Raw genomic sequence first — 18,676 nt, forward strand, 5'->3', positions numbered from 1 at the left:
TTATGCTTTGTCCTGACTTTCTTGTTTGGTGAAGTTGGTTTTAAGCTTTTCAAATATGTTTGCTGTACTGTGAGGGACTTTTCCTTCAGATGCATCCACAACAATTCCTGTGTTTATTATGGAGGTCAAAAAGTTCAGTTTTTGTATTAGTATACTGACTTCATAAGTAAAAATAGTCATCCAAATGTATAAGTGCAGGTACAGCACTCGATGTTTACCTGAGGACACTTCATCAGAAGTTGCTGCTAAAACTGCTAAGATTGTGGCCCCTGTTTGTGGGTAAAAAGCCTTGTCTGGGTGTGAATAAATCCATTTTCTGTTCACTCATACAAAAAAAAAATGTATTTGTTTATAAAATTAATTAAAAAATATGGCTTACATGTTTTTGAATTTGTATTAAATCTTTTCTTTATAACCCCCCCCCCCCCTTCTTTTTTTCTTTTTTCTTTTCCATTTTGTTTTATCCCTCTCCCTTCCCTCACTATAGGCTCTGCTCTGCGGCGCCGCTGGCTAGTGGTCCAACTCCTGATGCAGGTGTGGCTGGCAGCAAATCCATCTCTAAGTGAGCGCCAGTGCCCCAAGAGTTGTCGCTGTGATGGAAAAATTGTTTACTGTGAGTCAAGCGCCTTTCGTGATGTCCCCAAGAACCTCTCAGGAGGCTGTGAGGGCCTTTCTTTACGATACAACAGCCTCGCCAGTCTTCGTGCAGGCCAGTTTGTAGGACTCAACCACCTCATCTGGCTCTATTTGGACCATAATTACATTGCATCTGTGGATGCAATGGCCTTCCAGGGGGTCCGCAGACTTAAAGAACTGATCCTGAGTTCCAATAAGATCACATCACTCCACAACACCACATTCCACCCTGTCCCTAATTTGCGTAATTTGGACCTTTCGTATAATAAACTGCAAGCCTTGCAACCTGGACAATTCCAGGGCCTACGGAAGCTTCTCAGCCTTCACATACGCTCAAACTCTCTTAAAATTATTCCAATGCGTCTGTTCCAAGATTGCAGAAATCTCGAGTTCCTAGATTTGGGCTACAACCGTCTGCGCAGTATCACTCGAAATGCATTTTCTGGCCTGGTCAAACTCACTGAGCTGCATCTGGAGCATAACCAGTTCTCAAAGATCAATTTTTCTCACTTTCCTCGCCTCTACAATCTGCGGGCTCTTTACCTGCAGTGGAATCGGATTCGCTCTATGAACCAGGGCCTGACCTGGACCTGGGTCTCCATCCAGAAACTGGATCTGTCGGGGAATGAGCTGACAGAAGTAGATGCTGCAGTTTACCAATGCTTACCCAATCTGCAAACACTCAACTTGGATTCCAACAAGCTGACCAATGTTTCCCAGGAGGTAGTTGATGCCTGGATCTCTTTGACTATGATTAGCTTAGCTGGGAATGTATGGGATTGTGGCCCTGCCATCTGCCCATTGGTGGCCTGGTTGAGAAACTTTAGAGGGGCAAAGGAAACCACCATGATTTGCGCCTCCCCGAAGAAAGCCCAGGGTGAAAAAGTGATGGATGCAGTTGAAGCTTTTGGTGTTTGTAAATCAAACCAAGCAACACCACTTACAGTGAGTATTCCTCCAAACCCATCTAGTGTCCCTGCCCAAACTGAGCATCGCCCAGCTATCCTTGCTTCACCCACTGATTCTGGAAAGAGAGGTGAGGGATCTCTTAGGGGTCCTACATCTTCAGCAGTTACTCCACCTGTAGCACTACCCCCAGAGCAAGACTTGGAGCCTGTGTCTTTCCACAAGATTGTGGCTGGAAGTGTTGCCCTTTTTCTTTCTGTTGCGATGATCCTGTTAGTAATATATGTATCATGGAAGCGCTATCCTAGCAGTGTCAAGCAACTGCAGGAGCATTCGGCAGCAGCTCGCAAACGTCGCAAGAAAACTAGAGAGACGGAGCGCACACTGAGCTCTCCCCTGCAGGAGTACTATGTGGACTACAAGCCCACCAATTCTGAGGCCATGGATGTGCTTGTCAATGGGACCGGACCCTGCACCTATACCATTTCAGGCTCTCGAGAATGCGAGGTATGACCCACACCACCGCCACTACTCCTAAAATAAAACTCAGTCCACAATGATGCGACCAGAGGTAATTATTTGCATTGCTTTAATAAAAATTAGTCTTGTACTTGATTACTTAACCTTACCCAGTAGGTTTGGTAAATACTGTATTCCCATGGAATATTACTGAATGAAAAGAGATGGCTTCAGCATCACTGTGTGTATAAGAAGATATCTCTTGCTTTCACATGGTTGTTTGTGTATTTGCTTAAGCCATAATCTCTGCTGAGGTGCAAATGTTTGTTTTGCCACAGAATGGTACAGAAATACAGATAAATGAGACTGATTACATACCCTGTTCCTCGTAATCTTGAGATTAAGCTACGCTGTTTGTGGTTAGACATTTGTACGTATTTAGATAGTTGTTTGCTTGCATATCACAGACTTTCTGCTTTGTGTGTTTGCTCTACCATTATTCGGTTTTTGATGAGAAGCATTGTGAATAGAGAATAGCTGAATGGTGGGAAGATTCACTTATGGACACCGGGTGTGAATGCTAATAGAGACTCTTGTCACTGAAGAGAGCTTTCCTTGAGTTGGTGACTTCACATTTTTGTATGACTTGAGAAGTTGGTAGAAAATACTTAATCTTATTGTCCCCAAAGAGAACTTCTGTTTTCCACCTTCCTTTCTTATTGAGTTGTTGAAGTTACTCACTTGTTTACTCCCTTGCTTAATTGATTAGTCATGCATAAACCATATGCATACTTCACACTTCAGTTAACACAGGCAATGAAAAAAAAATGACACATGCAAACACACACACAAACAAACACACACACACAAAAAAAACAGCCTTTGATAGTTCCAACAGGAGTGAGAATCCTTTGAATTTTCTTTTACACAGGCAAGTGAATTTCTTAAAAACAGTATTTACAGACTATAATAGTATGGGAATGCTGGTCGTCTCCTTTTGCTTGTAGCTTCAACACTCTTGAGTACCTAACAAATGGTATCATTCTTGGTTAAACTTTTTTTTATTTCTCTTCAGAAGCAAAGCTTCCTTTGAAATATGCAGTATTTTTAAAGACTGTTTAACCAGGGCATTTTTAACATATGGTTAAGGATGGGTGTCAGGGTGATCTTGTGCAGGAGATAGCTTAATTCTTTACGCTGTGACATTATTAGCCCTTTTTTTCTTTTTCTTGGCACTTCCATTGAAATATATTTTTACTCAGTGGGTTGCAGGTTGTGTCTGATTTAATAACTCTATACAGAGTTTTCAACTTTGAGTAAATGGACTTGAACATCCACATTCTTTTCATTTATTTTACTGATTATCTGGCTTCCCTGGATGCAGGTCACTTGGTAACATGTAATTCTTGCAAGTAGTTCTCGGTGGTTTGATTACAAGAAGAGCAGCTGCCATGTTGTTGCTGTCCCTGACCTCCCCTTGACACATTTCATTCTATAATCCTGATTTATATTGACTTTGACCTGATTATTTTTTAATTTATTATATCTTATTACATTTATTTATTTGAATTGTATTATTTTGCGGTTTCAACCCAAACTGAAATACTCAGTTTAAAGAGTTAACATTTATTATAGAGTTGTTTTGGATCTCATGTAGTTTGGTTTTATTGTTGCTGCTTTGTGTAATTTAAATAGTAGTTACTTAAAAAAATATTAACTATATGTCAAAATTGTTCAATAAAAATTGATTTAGAACATGCAGATAAATATCTCATTCAAGCTGGGTATGTGAAGAGGTAGCATATGTAACAGTATAGACTCCTTGTTGTGATCATTTCCAGTGTTTACTGGTGCATTTATTTAATTATATTCCATTCAAACCTTAGTCAGTGCCTATTGCTGCGGCATTCTAGACTCTCCTAATTAACTTGCCACACCTATAGGGAATAGTTACTGTCAAATTATACCATTTTGGCCTCAGGCTTTTTCAGCTTTTTTAGCTGCAGCTATATTCCTTAAAATATTTTGAACTGTTTGTTTAAACAATTTTAAGCTATACTTAAAATGCCTTCCCTTCAGCCTTATCTATTTGGGCTATCTTAGAACATTGTTAAGTGGAGACAGAAACTATCAGTCAGCCATCCACAAAGTCCTAAGTTCATCTCAGAGTGTGCTCCAATCTTGTTTCTACATTTCGTTGCCTTTGCATAGACATAAATCACTTGCCAGAACACAGCAGCACAGCTGCACTCTGCCCACCTTGCAGCCTCAATTCCTCTTTTCTGGCTTGAGGATATAGCAATTCATGTCTGTTCATCCTTCCTGTGTGGGGGCATTCCTTATTCCTCCTGTTTTATTCTTAACATTTCTGTTATATAGTTGATTCTATTCCATCACTATATAGTAACCAAGGACCTCTTCACATGATTGTCCTTTATCATTTTCCAGGTCCACTTGACACGAATTGGAGCTTAGGAGCTTTTTTAGTGAATTGCCTGAAGATGGTGCAACAGCAATTTTCCAACATACTTTGAGCACCTCCATTCTAGCTGCACTCTGAGAATGTATATAAAAATGGATAATGTCTTAACATAAAAAAAATCAATATGAAAGTGCCTTAAAGTGCTAATAAGAGGTTCGATATCATATTACTCTATTAGAGTTCCATGCTATCATTCTATGTACTTCTCACTTGATTGATCATTTAAGTAAAAATTCCCAGATGAGTATGGTATTCATTAACGCAGTGTGTTTATTTTGTAAAACAGAATAGAGGATGAAGCACAGTATGGTTTAGGGCACAGGTGTCGAACTCCATGCAAGCTTTTTTTCAGTGCTGTGGTATTTGCCCGCAAACAATACCTTTCAGCTAGCTAAAACAGAATATTATGCTATCACCGAGCAACATGGCTAATGCCTTTCACACAGCTTTGTCTCAACTCCAAAGAGCCACAGAAGTAAAAGCTCATAATAATAATTGAAACAATCTTTGAAAAAATGACTTACCAAGTATGGCAAACAACTCAAATATGTAGAGCAAAATGTTCTGAAACGGCTTCACTTCAGCTTCGATTGGAGCCGTGCTGGGGGCGGAGTCTGTGAATTTACTCTGTTGGTGTCATAGCCCCTGTAGGAGTTCAGAGTTAAGAGGTCAAGAGTTAATGTTTCCATTGTAACACCTCCAGATTTGACAGAGAAACACTCATTTTTAACACTCGATTTTAACTACTATCATTTTACACCTCAGAGTTACATTAAAAGAATGTGACTCTGCTTAGAGTAAAATTAACTCTACTTTTGCAAGAAGACTATTAACACCAAAACATTTAACACTTTTGAATTTGCTGTGTAGGGTGATATCTAAAACCTGCAGGACACCGGCCCTCGAGGCCTGGAGTTCGACACCCCTGGTTTAGGGCGTGATTGCGAAGTCACTACTGTTTGAGTATAGTATTATATAGTATCATGCATAGTATTCCAGGGTTCTCCATCAGATTCACTGGTAGCTTATCATATTTAGTAGTCATCATGAGTATGGCATCTCCAAACCAATAGGTTTACAGACCATACGTGATGGATTACGTCCATGGCAGCACTAACCTTGGCAGTGGCTCACTCTTCTTTTAGTGTCTAACATGATTGCCTTTTAACTTCGATCAAGATCTGGCCAGTTTTTTCTGCATTGCTGACCCATCGAAAATCACAAATAAACAACATATATGTACATTTTTTGCACGGTACACAAAGTTGTTCTTAGATACAGATTTTGATTATACCACCAGCACACCTCATGCGTTGCCTTTCTTAGCAATTTCTGAAACTAATTCCTGCTAGCAGGAGTGCTACATGCCCTTTTGACTCACCCTCCTCATCCCTTCTTCTGATACTTCTAGTGACCTTTTCCAAACTACAGTCACCCACTTACTATAATGTCACCCTGGCTGATTGTCACTGCATTACTATTCTGTTTTGCCCAGACATATTTGACAATTAAAAAAAATACAGATTAAAAAAATTATATGATATCTACTTCTTTACTTTATCTACTATGATATTTACTTCTTTTGAAAATATTTAAAATCTATTTATTAATAATTATTATCAGTTGTTTTAAACAATCGGTTAAGTAAAAGAAAATTAATAATCTGACATCCATTTAGTCATTAAGAACACATAATTCATAATTCATACAACAACTGTGATAAAGTACAAAAAAATCCAACCAAACAACCAAACAACCAAACAAAAAAAATATAGTCCAGACCTGAGGAATAGTGAAGCACAACCATATCCATCATTCAATCATTTTTTAGCTGCTTTTCAATTTAGGGTTACAGGGGGCTGGAGCCTATACCAGCTGTCATTGGCCTAAACTTGGAGTACACCCTGGACAAGTCCTCAGCCTCTTACAGGGCAACTATCTAACATCTGTAGCCAATTATATAGGATTAACTGAGAGTTAAATCAATAGTAGACACATGTTAATTATATGCACTGGATTCTCGAACTTTATAATAATCACTGTAATATGGTTATAATATTTTTATAGCTGGTTTCCTGTGGAATATTTGAGTCTTAAAGAGCATACTAAAAAGCTGCAAAATTAAATGTTTTTTTTTTCTTTAGAATATGTCAACATTTCAGAGGTTAAAGTCCTAATAGATCCTGCACTGAAATGGAAGAAGTACCTTCCCTGTTTTCTTTCCCTCTCTTGTCAGTCCGAGGTCATGGTGTCAGATTGTTAATTGCTCAGAAAAAAATCAACACAAACACTGGGAGGCTAGCCAAGGGCAAGTGAGCTATCTGTGATTCAGTGGGGAGGCTGAACTTCTCAATGCTAGTGTCTTCAGTCTACAATTAGCCATGTGGGAGACTTCAAACATGCACTGCGCGTGAGAGAACATCTCTCTCATCCACTAATCCTGTCTGTTTCACACTCTGGTTCCATGCTGCTGCTTTCTCCGCTGCTGTTTGATCCATGCTTAATGAGGGTGTTAGATCACCAATATAGCAATTACATTACCTGGAAAAGAGGCAAGCCACTTTTCTTTTCCTCACAATTTTTACAAAGCAACCCAAGTGCATCATTAATGCTAAGCTTCCTGATACATTGCCTTTGTTATCTTTTCTTCTTTTTGTGAAACTCATCAAAAAATCTTTTACAATTTGGATCTGATGTACTTGCTCTGTGCCCTCTTGCACGGCAATTATTATTATTTTCCTCCTACTGGTCTGTTCACTTTCAAAGCCATTTATCATAGCAGAGCTCATTTGTTTTACAGTAGTCTCTTGCATGTTTTACCAGCTCCTCTGCTATTGACGCCACCATCCCCCACACCATCACCTCACGCCGCTGTGGTTGAAAAATGGCCTGCTTTATAAAGTCCAGCCAATTTACTTAGAAGAGAACAAGTAATATCACATCCCAAAATTACCAATGTTTATTTTCAGTTACATCAATTTAAAAAATTGTTTCTAAAGTTTGTAACTATTATCCAATACATGCACATACTGTTTCTTAGCCCAAAACATGCAATGTCGATAACTATTCATATTAAAGAAACAGTTCAGTTGCTACAGAAATGCAGCAATTAACATAATATTATAAATTGTATTTATAATATTGTAAAACGCTTTGAAAACACTTTTTCTCCCTTTTTCCATATTTACCCGTTTGAACCATTTCATGCTGTAGTTTCTAAGACCTCTACATTAACAAGATCAATCAATCATTAGCTTGACTCTATACAGTTAAACTCCTATCTACTAACCATCACACTGGTATGTATTATAGTATGACATAACCTTACAGCCAATTTGATCACTTTGCTATAGGGTATATTTCTTCTCAATCAGATTCTGGTGATTTCTGTGGCTTTGCATAGCATATTAAACATAATGATATTAGTAGCTGATTTTGTCCATCAGGCCTAATGAGTATTTTTAGATTCTTCTGTGTGTTTCGTAAACATAGGGCAAGCTGTTTCACTATTATCAGAGTACGTGAATCTTCATTCAGCACTCAGATACAGTATAGGACTGAAAGAAGTGAGATATTGTAGTTACACTTATTTTGGGATTTCACTATACAAACAACTTGTAAAAAACAAAAAACAAGCAAAAAAAAAAAGTATCTAAAATTCAAATCAATAGTATCATTTTCAGTTAGGTTGAACTGCCCCAAAACCCCAAACCACTTTGCCTGTTAGCAATTCAATTCAAATTTTTTTTTCTGTTTTTTTTTTTGTAAATCAGTTAGGGTCAGGTAATATGAAAATGAAGATGACTCATCCATGGATCTGCATGTAAGTAGACCACTAAGTACCAGCAGTGGAACATCTGTTCAGGCTCAAAATGCTTTAAAATGAAGAAATAAAAAGCATCCAAGCCAACTCTGTGATAGGCATATTTAATTACTTTCTTTTCTTTTCTTTTCTTTTCTTTTCTTTTCTTTTCTTTTCTTTTCTTTCCTTTTCTTCTTCAAAACACTGTACATTCAAACAAGCACTTCTGCAGAGGTTATGCAGGCTAGTTCGCTCTTGGTGGAAAAAGATGTCCTATTTAATGAATTGACAATAAGTCAAATATAATTAGGCCGTCATCGTAGCATAACGTTGCTGTCAGATGAAAATATTTTAGCTTTCCAAAGTCAGTTATATAGTTTGTGTTAATAGGTTTCTTGGGACCTGGTGTCAAGAATATTACTTGGAATTAAAACTGCATCTTTCAAGAAACAAAAGTCTCAATTCCATACTTCTTGAAAGAGTTGTTATATGCTATTACAGTTCATCCCAATTAACTAATTGCTATAATAAAAAGAGAGGGTAGAAACTTTATCTTTTTAGTGTGGTGTGGGTTGAGAGCATATTGCAGTAAGAGTATAAAAAAAATCACACAGGTCTGTGCATCCATTAAATGTCAGTGTCTTTCTGGGTATTTTTGTTGTACTTCTTAGTAAATATTTGTATTGTTGTGTAGTGCTTTTATACCTACCTATGAGCAATGCAATGAAACATAAGCTCATTAGTCAGTTTGAATGGATGTGGTAAGAATATTCATCCCAATAGTTTCAACCAGCAACCAAGGATGGGGTAAAGCTATTGTAACCAAACATCTTGTCTCTCCACTGCTTTCTCTAGTGATGACAGTATTAAAGTCCAGCAAGTTCAACAGGCAAAAAGAACAGGCAGGCTCTCTGAGTTGAAGTGGAGTAAGACAGGTGGGCAAGTGAACCTGGCAGAGAAGAACATTCAGCATGATGGAGCAATCGACAGGCAGACAGGAGAAGCAGTTAGAAAGCCAGAGAAATCAGGCAGTCATCCAGACCTGACAGCTAGATTGGCAGGCGCGTGTCCACAAAGACACACAGGCCTTTGTCCACCGACAGCTGTCCATCCTCTGATCAGTGATGGCTCTAAACTTTTCTTTCTTTTTTTGAAGATAATAAAGTAAGTCCAGTACAAGACCCAACCTAACCCCATGTGACCATGTCAAACTTTCAATGCACTTAGGAAAGTGGCCATGTTCTTATTATATTAAAGGGCACTTTGGAACAGAATTTGCATTGCAAAGTTGGATTTTTTTATATTTTTTGTTTAACTGAGATTGAAATGATTTTATGTTCTTTCTGACTATGCAGGCCTCCTCCCATAGTGTAGAGACATACATGGTTAACTGGCTATTCTAAAGTGACCATACATGGATGGATGGATGACCACGTGTGAATGTAAGCGTGAATGATTGTCTCTCTCTGTGTTGGCTCAGATTGACTTGAAACCTGTCCAGGATGTACCCTGCCTTTTGCCCTGAGGCAGCTGGGACAGACTCCAGCACCCCCACTCACAACCCTAAATTAGATAAGCAGTTTGGAAAAATTGGGTGCAATTAGAGAGACGTAGAGAGATGGTGTAAATAATGCTAAAGTGACTACAATTATTAGGACAATATTCTCACCAAAAGACTAACTAAACATTGTTTATATAGGATTCAAATGATTGCTTAATGATGATCACCCCCCCCCCCCCCCCCAAATAAATAAATGAATAAATAAATAAATCAAAATAAACAAACAAACAAATAAATACATAAAAAAATTGAACACTTGAACATTTAACTTTTTGTCATTTTTAAATTCAGTTCACTCAAATCATGTTACATGCATAATTTAAATCAAAGGGCATGTGCACATGTAAGTGCAATTCCATTTCTACCTGTTGCACCACACCATCAAAAATGTAACAAGGTAGCAAAAGCAATCAGACATCAAATTCCTGATGCTTCTGTGATGTACTGCTGCTTTTTTTATGCTGTACATTACATAAAAAAATGTACATGAAGGGGTGTGGGTGGCTGAAATATAGTGATGTGGAAATCTAATGAAATTTCTTCTCCCTTTCAAGTCTGATCCTTCTCCAGTATGTAGGTGGTTGAGAAGGCTGCCTGCATGTGTTGCATCCACTCATGTCGACATACAAAAGTAACCTTCATCTATGCTATTCTCTGAAGTTTCATTCTGTTGTGTCTCCTATTTCCTTTTAAAAACCTTTTCTCTGCTGTGTCAAGCACATATTATTTTTAGTTAATTACCTGTCTCTGTCATCCTCCAGCATCCCACACTGTGGTCTTACTGCTTAATCCTGAATCAAGTAGTCTTCTACTGCATGAAAATGTCCACCTCTCATGAGTGAGCACTTCTGTTCTTGAACAGCTTCACTTTTGTATTCTTACCCCAAATTTCTAAGCAGTAAAGAAAATCATGTAAACACAAAAAGAGTGTCATCCAGTACCAGTTTTAGCAATTTAGGAGCCCCAGATGAAATCAGGAGTTTTTATCCAAATTTTTCAATAGTGCACATGCTAATATGTATTTCTCTTTCCCAGTGTAGGCTACTGACTCCCACCTACTGATATGTAATTCTTTGCACTGCTTTGCCTCTTGTCTTTAATAGGGAGATTTAATAGGTCCCAATTCAAATCAAGGCATTTATGAAAAACAAATGACAACGAGAGAACATTGCTCCCATTACACAAAGTCCATCCAAAAGCTTCGTTACAGTACAGCATGGTCAACATATGAAATGTCATGTAGTTTGAGGTCATGTTCAGCAGTAAACAGCAGGACTGTAAAATATAATGGTCCCTCTTATCGATCACATTAGCACGGTAATAAAAGCACCTTATTGACAAAACCAACAATGAATATGTTAAAGATTGATTGTGCCATGAAGCTGCTAACGCTACTTAGGAACCATCGCCCCAGCCTGTATTCAAATATCAATTCAAATGTTATAATGATCACAGGTAAAGATGATGGTGATGTTGATGATGATGATGATGATTAGAAAAATCCACCTAGGCTATGTGTCTGTAGTAGATAATGGCATCCGCGAGATCACTTGGAAGAATTGAACATGATTTATCGAGGTAGAGAAATTAACATATTTAGGCTGGTGTTGGTGATGATGAAGACTGAGGCTTGTAATGATGTCAGTATTATAATTGACAGCGTGGGAAAGCGGTAGTCATGTAAACAACAGAAAAGCAGCTGAACACCCAGGAAAGCAAGCAGATGAGTGATTCTCTTCCTTATTGAACTTATGCATACTATATACAGTATATAAATCTAAATCCAACTATCTGTCTGATCAGCTTCTCGCTTGTGACATAATCAACTTTTAGCAGTGCTATTTTCGGAGGAGGGAACCATTACAAAAGTAGTTGTGTACTTGACCAATACTAATGAAATTTTACATTCCCACATTTTTTCTAGTGATGAAATACCTGCAAATTAGACAGTTAAGCAATTTTTTTTTTTTTTTTGCTCACTCTTTTTAATCAAGGCAGGTGGAAGATTTTTTTTTCAATTTCCTCATAATAAGGGCCAGCACAGGGCAGTAATCAACATCAGGCTAACCAGATTTGCGTCAACAAATTGATGTTTTGGACCTATGACCGCTATAGCTGATGAAGGTAGAATAATCTGCAGAGTGCACATGAGTGTTTGACTAAGATTAAAGTAGTGAGTGTCAATCTGGTTATCCATTCAACCATGAATTAAATCAGCTGCAGAAAGGATAAAGGTACATACAGAGCAGTGCAGGGAATCATGACAAATACGAAGAAGGTACAATAACACACACTCCCAGGGTACTGAGGGCCGTACTCTATTTCTCAGACTTTTTTTTCTTTTCCAGTGGAACATTTTACACTGTCACCTAGATTTATCAAGTCAGCTGCAAAGAAAGGTGTGCTACTGAAAGGGCACAGAAAAGCAATGAAAATTACAAGTCGAGCCAAAGACAGGACTAGACAAAAAGAGAGAAGAGAGAGAAATCGGTAGGTGGACTAGGAGTGATGTAGGATTTAAGGACATAGGAAAATTGATAGTTGGAAGGGGGAGCAGGGCACACACACACACTAACTCAGCTCTCTCTGACCTGAGAGGCACAGCGTGTTTGATTTAGTGCCAATCACAGTTTTTAATGTCTGTGCAGCGTATCATAATTTATTAGGATTATCATAAACTTGTGCTGGGAGAAGGAGTGGGGTACTTGTGCCTCCCTCTAAGAATGAATTACTTGCTGCAAGCTGGAGCGTCAATCAGGCCAGAAATGGCAAAACCAGCTTTTTTCCCTACTTTGTTTTACTCAAGCCTCTCCATGCAGCCCTTCAGAGACAAGACCCACAATAAATATTCATCCCATCATATTCCATCCAAGAAGGAGTCAAGGATGTGATGTGAAGGAAAGCTAAAGGCAGATTTTAATTACATTCTGGCTTGGAGAGGGTTTCTCTGTCATCAACATCAAGGAGTTTGGAATTTAGGGGTAACATCAAGAGATGTATTGCTGCGAACACACGTACACTGAGAGACACACACACACACACACACACCCGTCACACCTATGATTTTCACATTGACTTTGGATAGTGAACTTTGTGCTTACTTTTAGCACTTTGTACATTAGTTCAATATCATGAGTAGCAGGTGTTAAATTAATTCAATGTGCCAAATAGGTGAATGGGAGAAGAAAAAAGATGGGCACAACATGCGAAAGTTCTCTTAGGACCAGTAGCCATGTAAAGACTTCTATCTATTTGTGAGTCTGCTTTTTGTCCACTTCAAATAGAGCATGTGAAGTCAACGCATATCTCCAAAGGGGTGATAAAACAACACATAATCTATAATATACTGTATTATGCAGTATAGCTAAATCTCTTAAGAACAGAAGGAAATGTGTTTGTATGTGTGTTTATCTTGGGAGAAATTAATGAACCTTTGTATGTTCTGCATGCAACAAGAACATGTGCTAATTAAAAAAAAGAGGACACATGAAGCAGGAGCTCCATATCTCCTTGTGGAACTGGCCTTGTGAAGTTTAAGGCCAGTTCAAAGGAAGGGAATGTCATTGGTATTGGGTGGCACTAGGCTACAAAGGCTCACTATAATCTGTGTGCAAGAACATGCATCTGTGTGAAACATAGATTGGGAAATCCTGGGTTAACTATATATGTGCAAGCTTGGTCACATGAAAAAGTTCGCAACAACTGACTAGTAATACCTTAACAGAAATTAACAGAATTATCATATCACAACTCTATCTTAACACACGGGAGAATCTTATGGATTTTAATCAAGAATTTAATTGAATTAATCTTTAAGAAACTGTTTTAGTTTTTTATTCTCTGAGCTGCATCCAATTATTTAAAAATTAATTGTTCATATGGCTGGTCATATGACTGGTCAGTTACTGGTCAAGATCATATGACTCTTCTTCCACAGAAAGAATGATCCCTATGAGTGCCACCTACTGCAGATATGTTATTAGATGATGATTAAAGGGTGATTAAAGAGAACCTCCAAAGATATTAAATCTCTAAAGAGTGTAAAAATATAAATACATATAAAATATACAAATAGTATTATTAGATATGTTATTCATACAACATTAATATTAATACAAATATTAAAAATGTGGTATAGTTGCAAATTACAGGACACATCTTTTTGGGCCCACTTCCACAAGCCAGTGGTCAGTGACCTCCTCGCAAACACAAATCACTTGGGAAAATGTGCATTCACCAAATGGTTGCTAGAGATTGCTTGCAGTTACAAGGTGAAATTTATCACAAGCTCTTATACAGTCATACACAAAACACTTCCTTGCAGTTACTTTGGTCACTAACAAAATGCCAGTGTTGCCTACAGTTTGCATAGAGGATGGTGATGTTTATGCAAACACACACCAAATGCTCCCTGAACAGTAGTGAAAGTGTGAAAAGAGCAATAAAAACCACTATTTGCTGCAGTTGTGAGGCACGACTTTTATTTTGAAGGCAAATGCTATATATTTTTGATTTCTTCCATGTAAACTATAGTTGAATGTGGCAATCCCCTAGTGGCCAAAGCAATCACAAGGAGGAGGTTTTTGGTGCAGTACCCTCTTTCCAATTTCACCTAGCAACTTTCAACCTCCAGCAGCCACTTGCCAATCAGTCAGGGAGGACATTTTTTTTCTTAGCAACCTTTAGTCCCTAGGTGTGTGTGTCTGGGGGCTTAATTAAGATATGTTGTCTCGTCTGAAATTTAAGGTAACCAAATGTGGCTTCCAACACATTTTATGTAGATATGCAAGTAAAATTAATGAGAGATTATTTCTGTCCTTTTTTTATGTGCTTAGTGTAATGTACCACATATCCAGGGTATTTTTAAGCCCCATGGTGGTCTTTACTGACAGTGAAAACACACATTCCCTTGAATGAATGGGAAATCTGTGGAACAATACAAGGCCTTGCTTTTGGGAGTTGGTTTGGGGCCTGAGCTGGCATGAAGCTCGGTGGGAGTATGAGAGGGAGGCAGACTGGAAGCCTAATTAATCCAGCCTTCCTTAATTAGTCCCTCTCCCATCCATGACGCACTTACCAATCTTCTGATGCTTCCTTTCCTCCTTTGCTTTTCTTTTTTTCCTCATAAGCTGTCTATTCTTTTTGCAGCATCTACATTTCTCTGTCACTTTCTCCTGCTGTCTCTTGGTCTGTCTGTTTTACCATATTTTTAGGCTTCATCGAATGGCAGTATGTTCCGAGGTGATAAGCAAACACATGGTGCTGCAGAGTGCAGCTTAGGCAAAGCTATGGTTGTCTCTGCTGTTGCCTGTGTCGCCACTAGAGGACCATACAAATTGACAGCTGTATGCAGCAGAGATTGCCTGCACACCTTTATGTACTGATGTACTGTATGTAGTGCCTCACAATGCAGGTGGTCACTGGATGACTGGGACAATGGCCCAAACGATGCACCTCCTGCTTGCAGATCACAACCCTAATCTGCAAACACTGGCACAGAGAAGCACTGGATGCATCCCTCCAGCTTGGTTGGAAAATTGAATATGGCAGTAACTGTAACCAAAGAGGCTGACTTTAATGACGCTGGGCAACGAAAACCAGCCCACTCGCTCTGTGCCCAGAATAATGAGGCAGTTATTCCACTAGTGGCAATGACCATTCAAAATGACTGTGCTGTGAATACTGATCAAGACTAACTGTTGACATTCTCATGCACTATGCTGGTTTTATAATGAGCTGTATAATTATGTTATCTGTTTTTGTTTTTACCAACAAAACAAAATTCATACATTGATGTATCTAATTAACCTAAAACAACTTTAAACTATTTATTTTGGTCATTTTGATTTACCATATTCTTCATTAACAAAGCACCAGTAATCGATTAACTGGATTTTTTTGATTTGATAAAACTGGAAATGTTCCTGTTTTTAAGCAATTGACTAGAGTTTTTTTTTTTGTCTTATTCTTCTTCTTGGCTTTATTATTTGTTACGTTCCCCTGAGGGGTCTAGGCGGGGAGGGGGAAGTAACAAAAGTGACCGGGTCAGAAAAAGGAGTCAGGGAGGCAAAACAGTTAAATAAAACAGTTTTATTGAAGTAATTCAACTAAAGGAGACGGACAAGCCGTTATCACCATAAAAGAAACAAACAAAACTCAGGCGTCGGTCAGTAAGGCAAAAAGTCAAAAGGAAAGCGCAGCTCACTAGCTGGGAACCACAATACACAGCTCACTAGCTGGAAACACCACAAGACACTCAGCTCACTAGCTGGGCCCACACAAAATGGCACTCTGGCCCAGAGCTCACCCTGCTCTGGGCTTAAATACCCTTAATTGCTGATGGGAGTCAGCTGTACAGGAGGGAAAGGTGGCACCTCAGGCAGGAGGTAGTGGGACACGCCCACACAGGCACCCTCAGGAGAGAGAGAGGCCCTGCTAGGGCCGTAACACCCCCTCCCATAAATGCAAACCCATGGTTTGTCAAATTACCATAACCAAAAATGAGTCCATAACTGTTTCATGACGAATTTTGCAGGCTTTCCACCTACCAAACCGCGTAGCAACGGTTAGGCATGGCCTGCGGGAGCTGCCAATCCCATCTCAGTGGGTTCACCACATTACCAGAGAGTGGCCCCAGACCCTCAAAACAGTGTCCCATGGGATAGCCGGGGCTTCGAACCATCGCGTGTGGAGAACCCAGCAGGCAGCTAGCAGGCTTCACTGAAACACAAACATGATTGTTAGCAAGGGGTGCAGGTCTGAAGGGTGGTTTTGAACATGGGTCAACCAGCGGCAGCTCAGGGTTAGTTGGCCTCATACACTGATTACGGGGTGCTACCGAGCAACTGTGCTCCAGGTTTAGCCTATCAGTAGGCCTGGCAGGCTTGTCAGTTTGAGAGCCACGACTGACTTTACTCAAAACAGGCCCCTCTCGTGTTGAGTGGGCTTTCTGTTTGAGTGCCAGTCTGACACAATTGGCAACCACATGGCCAGGCTTGTGACAGAAAAAACACAGTTTGGGCCTAGGTCTTAACACCATAACTGCGTTTTCCTTCTTAGCTGGCCCACTCTCACCTGTCCAGGATGCGCTATAGTGCAGAGGGATATCCTGTCCCACAGCACTTGCTTTGTGAGTCAGCCTAAACTCATCTGCCAGGGTGGCAGCTTGCTGTAGAGTTGTAACCCTCTGTTCACTTAAATAAAGGGCCACAGACTCAGGAACAGAGTTTTTAAAATCCTCCACCAGCATAAGCTCACGTATGGACCCCACATCCTTAACCTGGCTTGCTGCACACCACCTATCAAAGAGCCTCGCCTTCTCCCTGGCAAAGTCAAGATAGGACTGTCCCTGCGCCAACTCCAACCGTCGAAAATGCTGCCTGTAGGCCTCAGGTACCAGTTCATAGGCTTTGAGGACGGCACTTTTGATCTTTCCATAAACCAGGCCGTCCTGCCTAGACAGACCAGAACACGCTTCTTGAGCCTTACCTGTCAACCGACACAGCAACATCACCCCCCACACATCTTGAGGCCACTGCAGTGCAGTTGCCAGGCGTTCAAACACACTGAAAAAGCTGTGAACACTGGATTCACAGAAGTCTGGAACCAGGTGAATGTTATTGCTCACAAACAAGCCTCTAGACACCTGTACACTAGCAGCTGTGTCAACCATTTTGGGGATGGTGAAGGGTTAGAAAAACACCACCTAATTAGGACCACTGCCACACCCGTCTGCCAACTCACGCAGACTACCCAATAATTAACCGATTAATGGAAAACTACACAACTTACTTTAACTGACCAACTTACCTCTTGCAGTATACACTAAACAAACACAACTTACCCAGTTCCTAAGCACAACAAACTTTACCTATCTTCTGGAGCGTGCCGGGCTCGAGGCAACTTGAAAGGCGAAACTTCAGCGACTGGAGCCCTGAATTGCCTACCCCCAACTGGGAACTAATCCCCGCCCAGGATTACTCCGAAAATAAAAAAGGCAAAACAACAAAAGAGTGCCCGAAGGAAGAACTTAAAACAAAGCTCAGCTGGACACTCACCTAACTAAACTGGGAAGTTGAATCTCCAAAGGTAAAAACAGCAAGATAATCAAAGACCAATTCCAACTCAAAACTCCCTTTTCAACAATCCCGGACGAGCCCCCCACTTGTTACGTTCCCCTGAGGGGTCTAGGCGGGGAGGGGGAAGTAACAAAAGTGACCGGGTCAGAAAAAGGAGTCAGGGAGGCAAAACAGTTAAATAAAACAGTTTTATTGAAGTAATTCAACTAAAGGAGACGGACAAGCCGTTATCACCATAAAAGAAACAAACAAAACTCAGGCGTCGGTCAGTAAGGAAAAAAGTCAAAAGGAAAGCGCAGCTCACTAGCTGGGAACACCACAAGACACACAGCTCACTAGCTGGGAACACCACAAGACACACAGCTCACTAGCTGGGAACACCACAAGACACACAGCTCACTAGCTGGGAACACCACAAGACACACAGCTCACTAGCTGGGAACACCACAAGACACACAGCTCACTAGCTGGGAACACCACAAGACACACAGCTCACTAGCTGGGAACACCACAAGACACACAGCTCACTAGCTGGGAACACCACAAGACACACAGCTCACTAGCTGGGAACACCACAAGACACACAGCTCACTAGCTGGGAACACCACAAGACACACAGCTCACTAGCTGGGACCACCACAAGACACACAGCTCACTAGCTGGGACCACCACAAGACACTCAGCTCACTAGCTGGGCCCACACAAAATGGCACTCTGGCCCAGAGCTCACCCTGCTCTGGGCTTAAATACCC

The 18,676-nt window shown here is 40.1% G+C and overlaps 1 protein-coding gene across 2 annotated transcripts in view; it reads left to right on the top strand.

The window, feature by feature from the left end:
* Nucleotides 1-18,676, top strand: part of LOC101466653 (leucine-rich repeat transmembrane neuronal protein 4) — a 109,742-nt gene that overhangs the window by 7,392 nt on the left and 83,674 nt on the right. The window contains exon 2 of one of the 2 annotated variants that reach the window (XR_013099483.1): nt 488-2,113. Coding sequence is in view for 1 of the 2 variants with exons in the window: in XM_004538404.4 (XP_004538461.1) it covers nt 488-2,049 (1,562 nt within the window). In the remaining variant the exon portion in view is untranslated. The remainder of the gene's footprint in view (nt 1-487; nt 2,114-18,676) is intronic. The other variant, XM_004538404.4, reaches the window with a different exon arrangement.

This window comes from Maylandia zebra, linkage group LG7 (assembly GCF_041146795.1).
Source record: "Maylandia zebra isolate NMK-2024a linkage group LG7, Mzebra_GT3a, whole genome shotgun sequence".
NCBI classification, from domain to species: domain Eukaryota; kingdom Metazoa; phylum Chordata; class Actinopteri; order Cichliformes; family Cichlidae; genus Maylandia; species Maylandia zebra.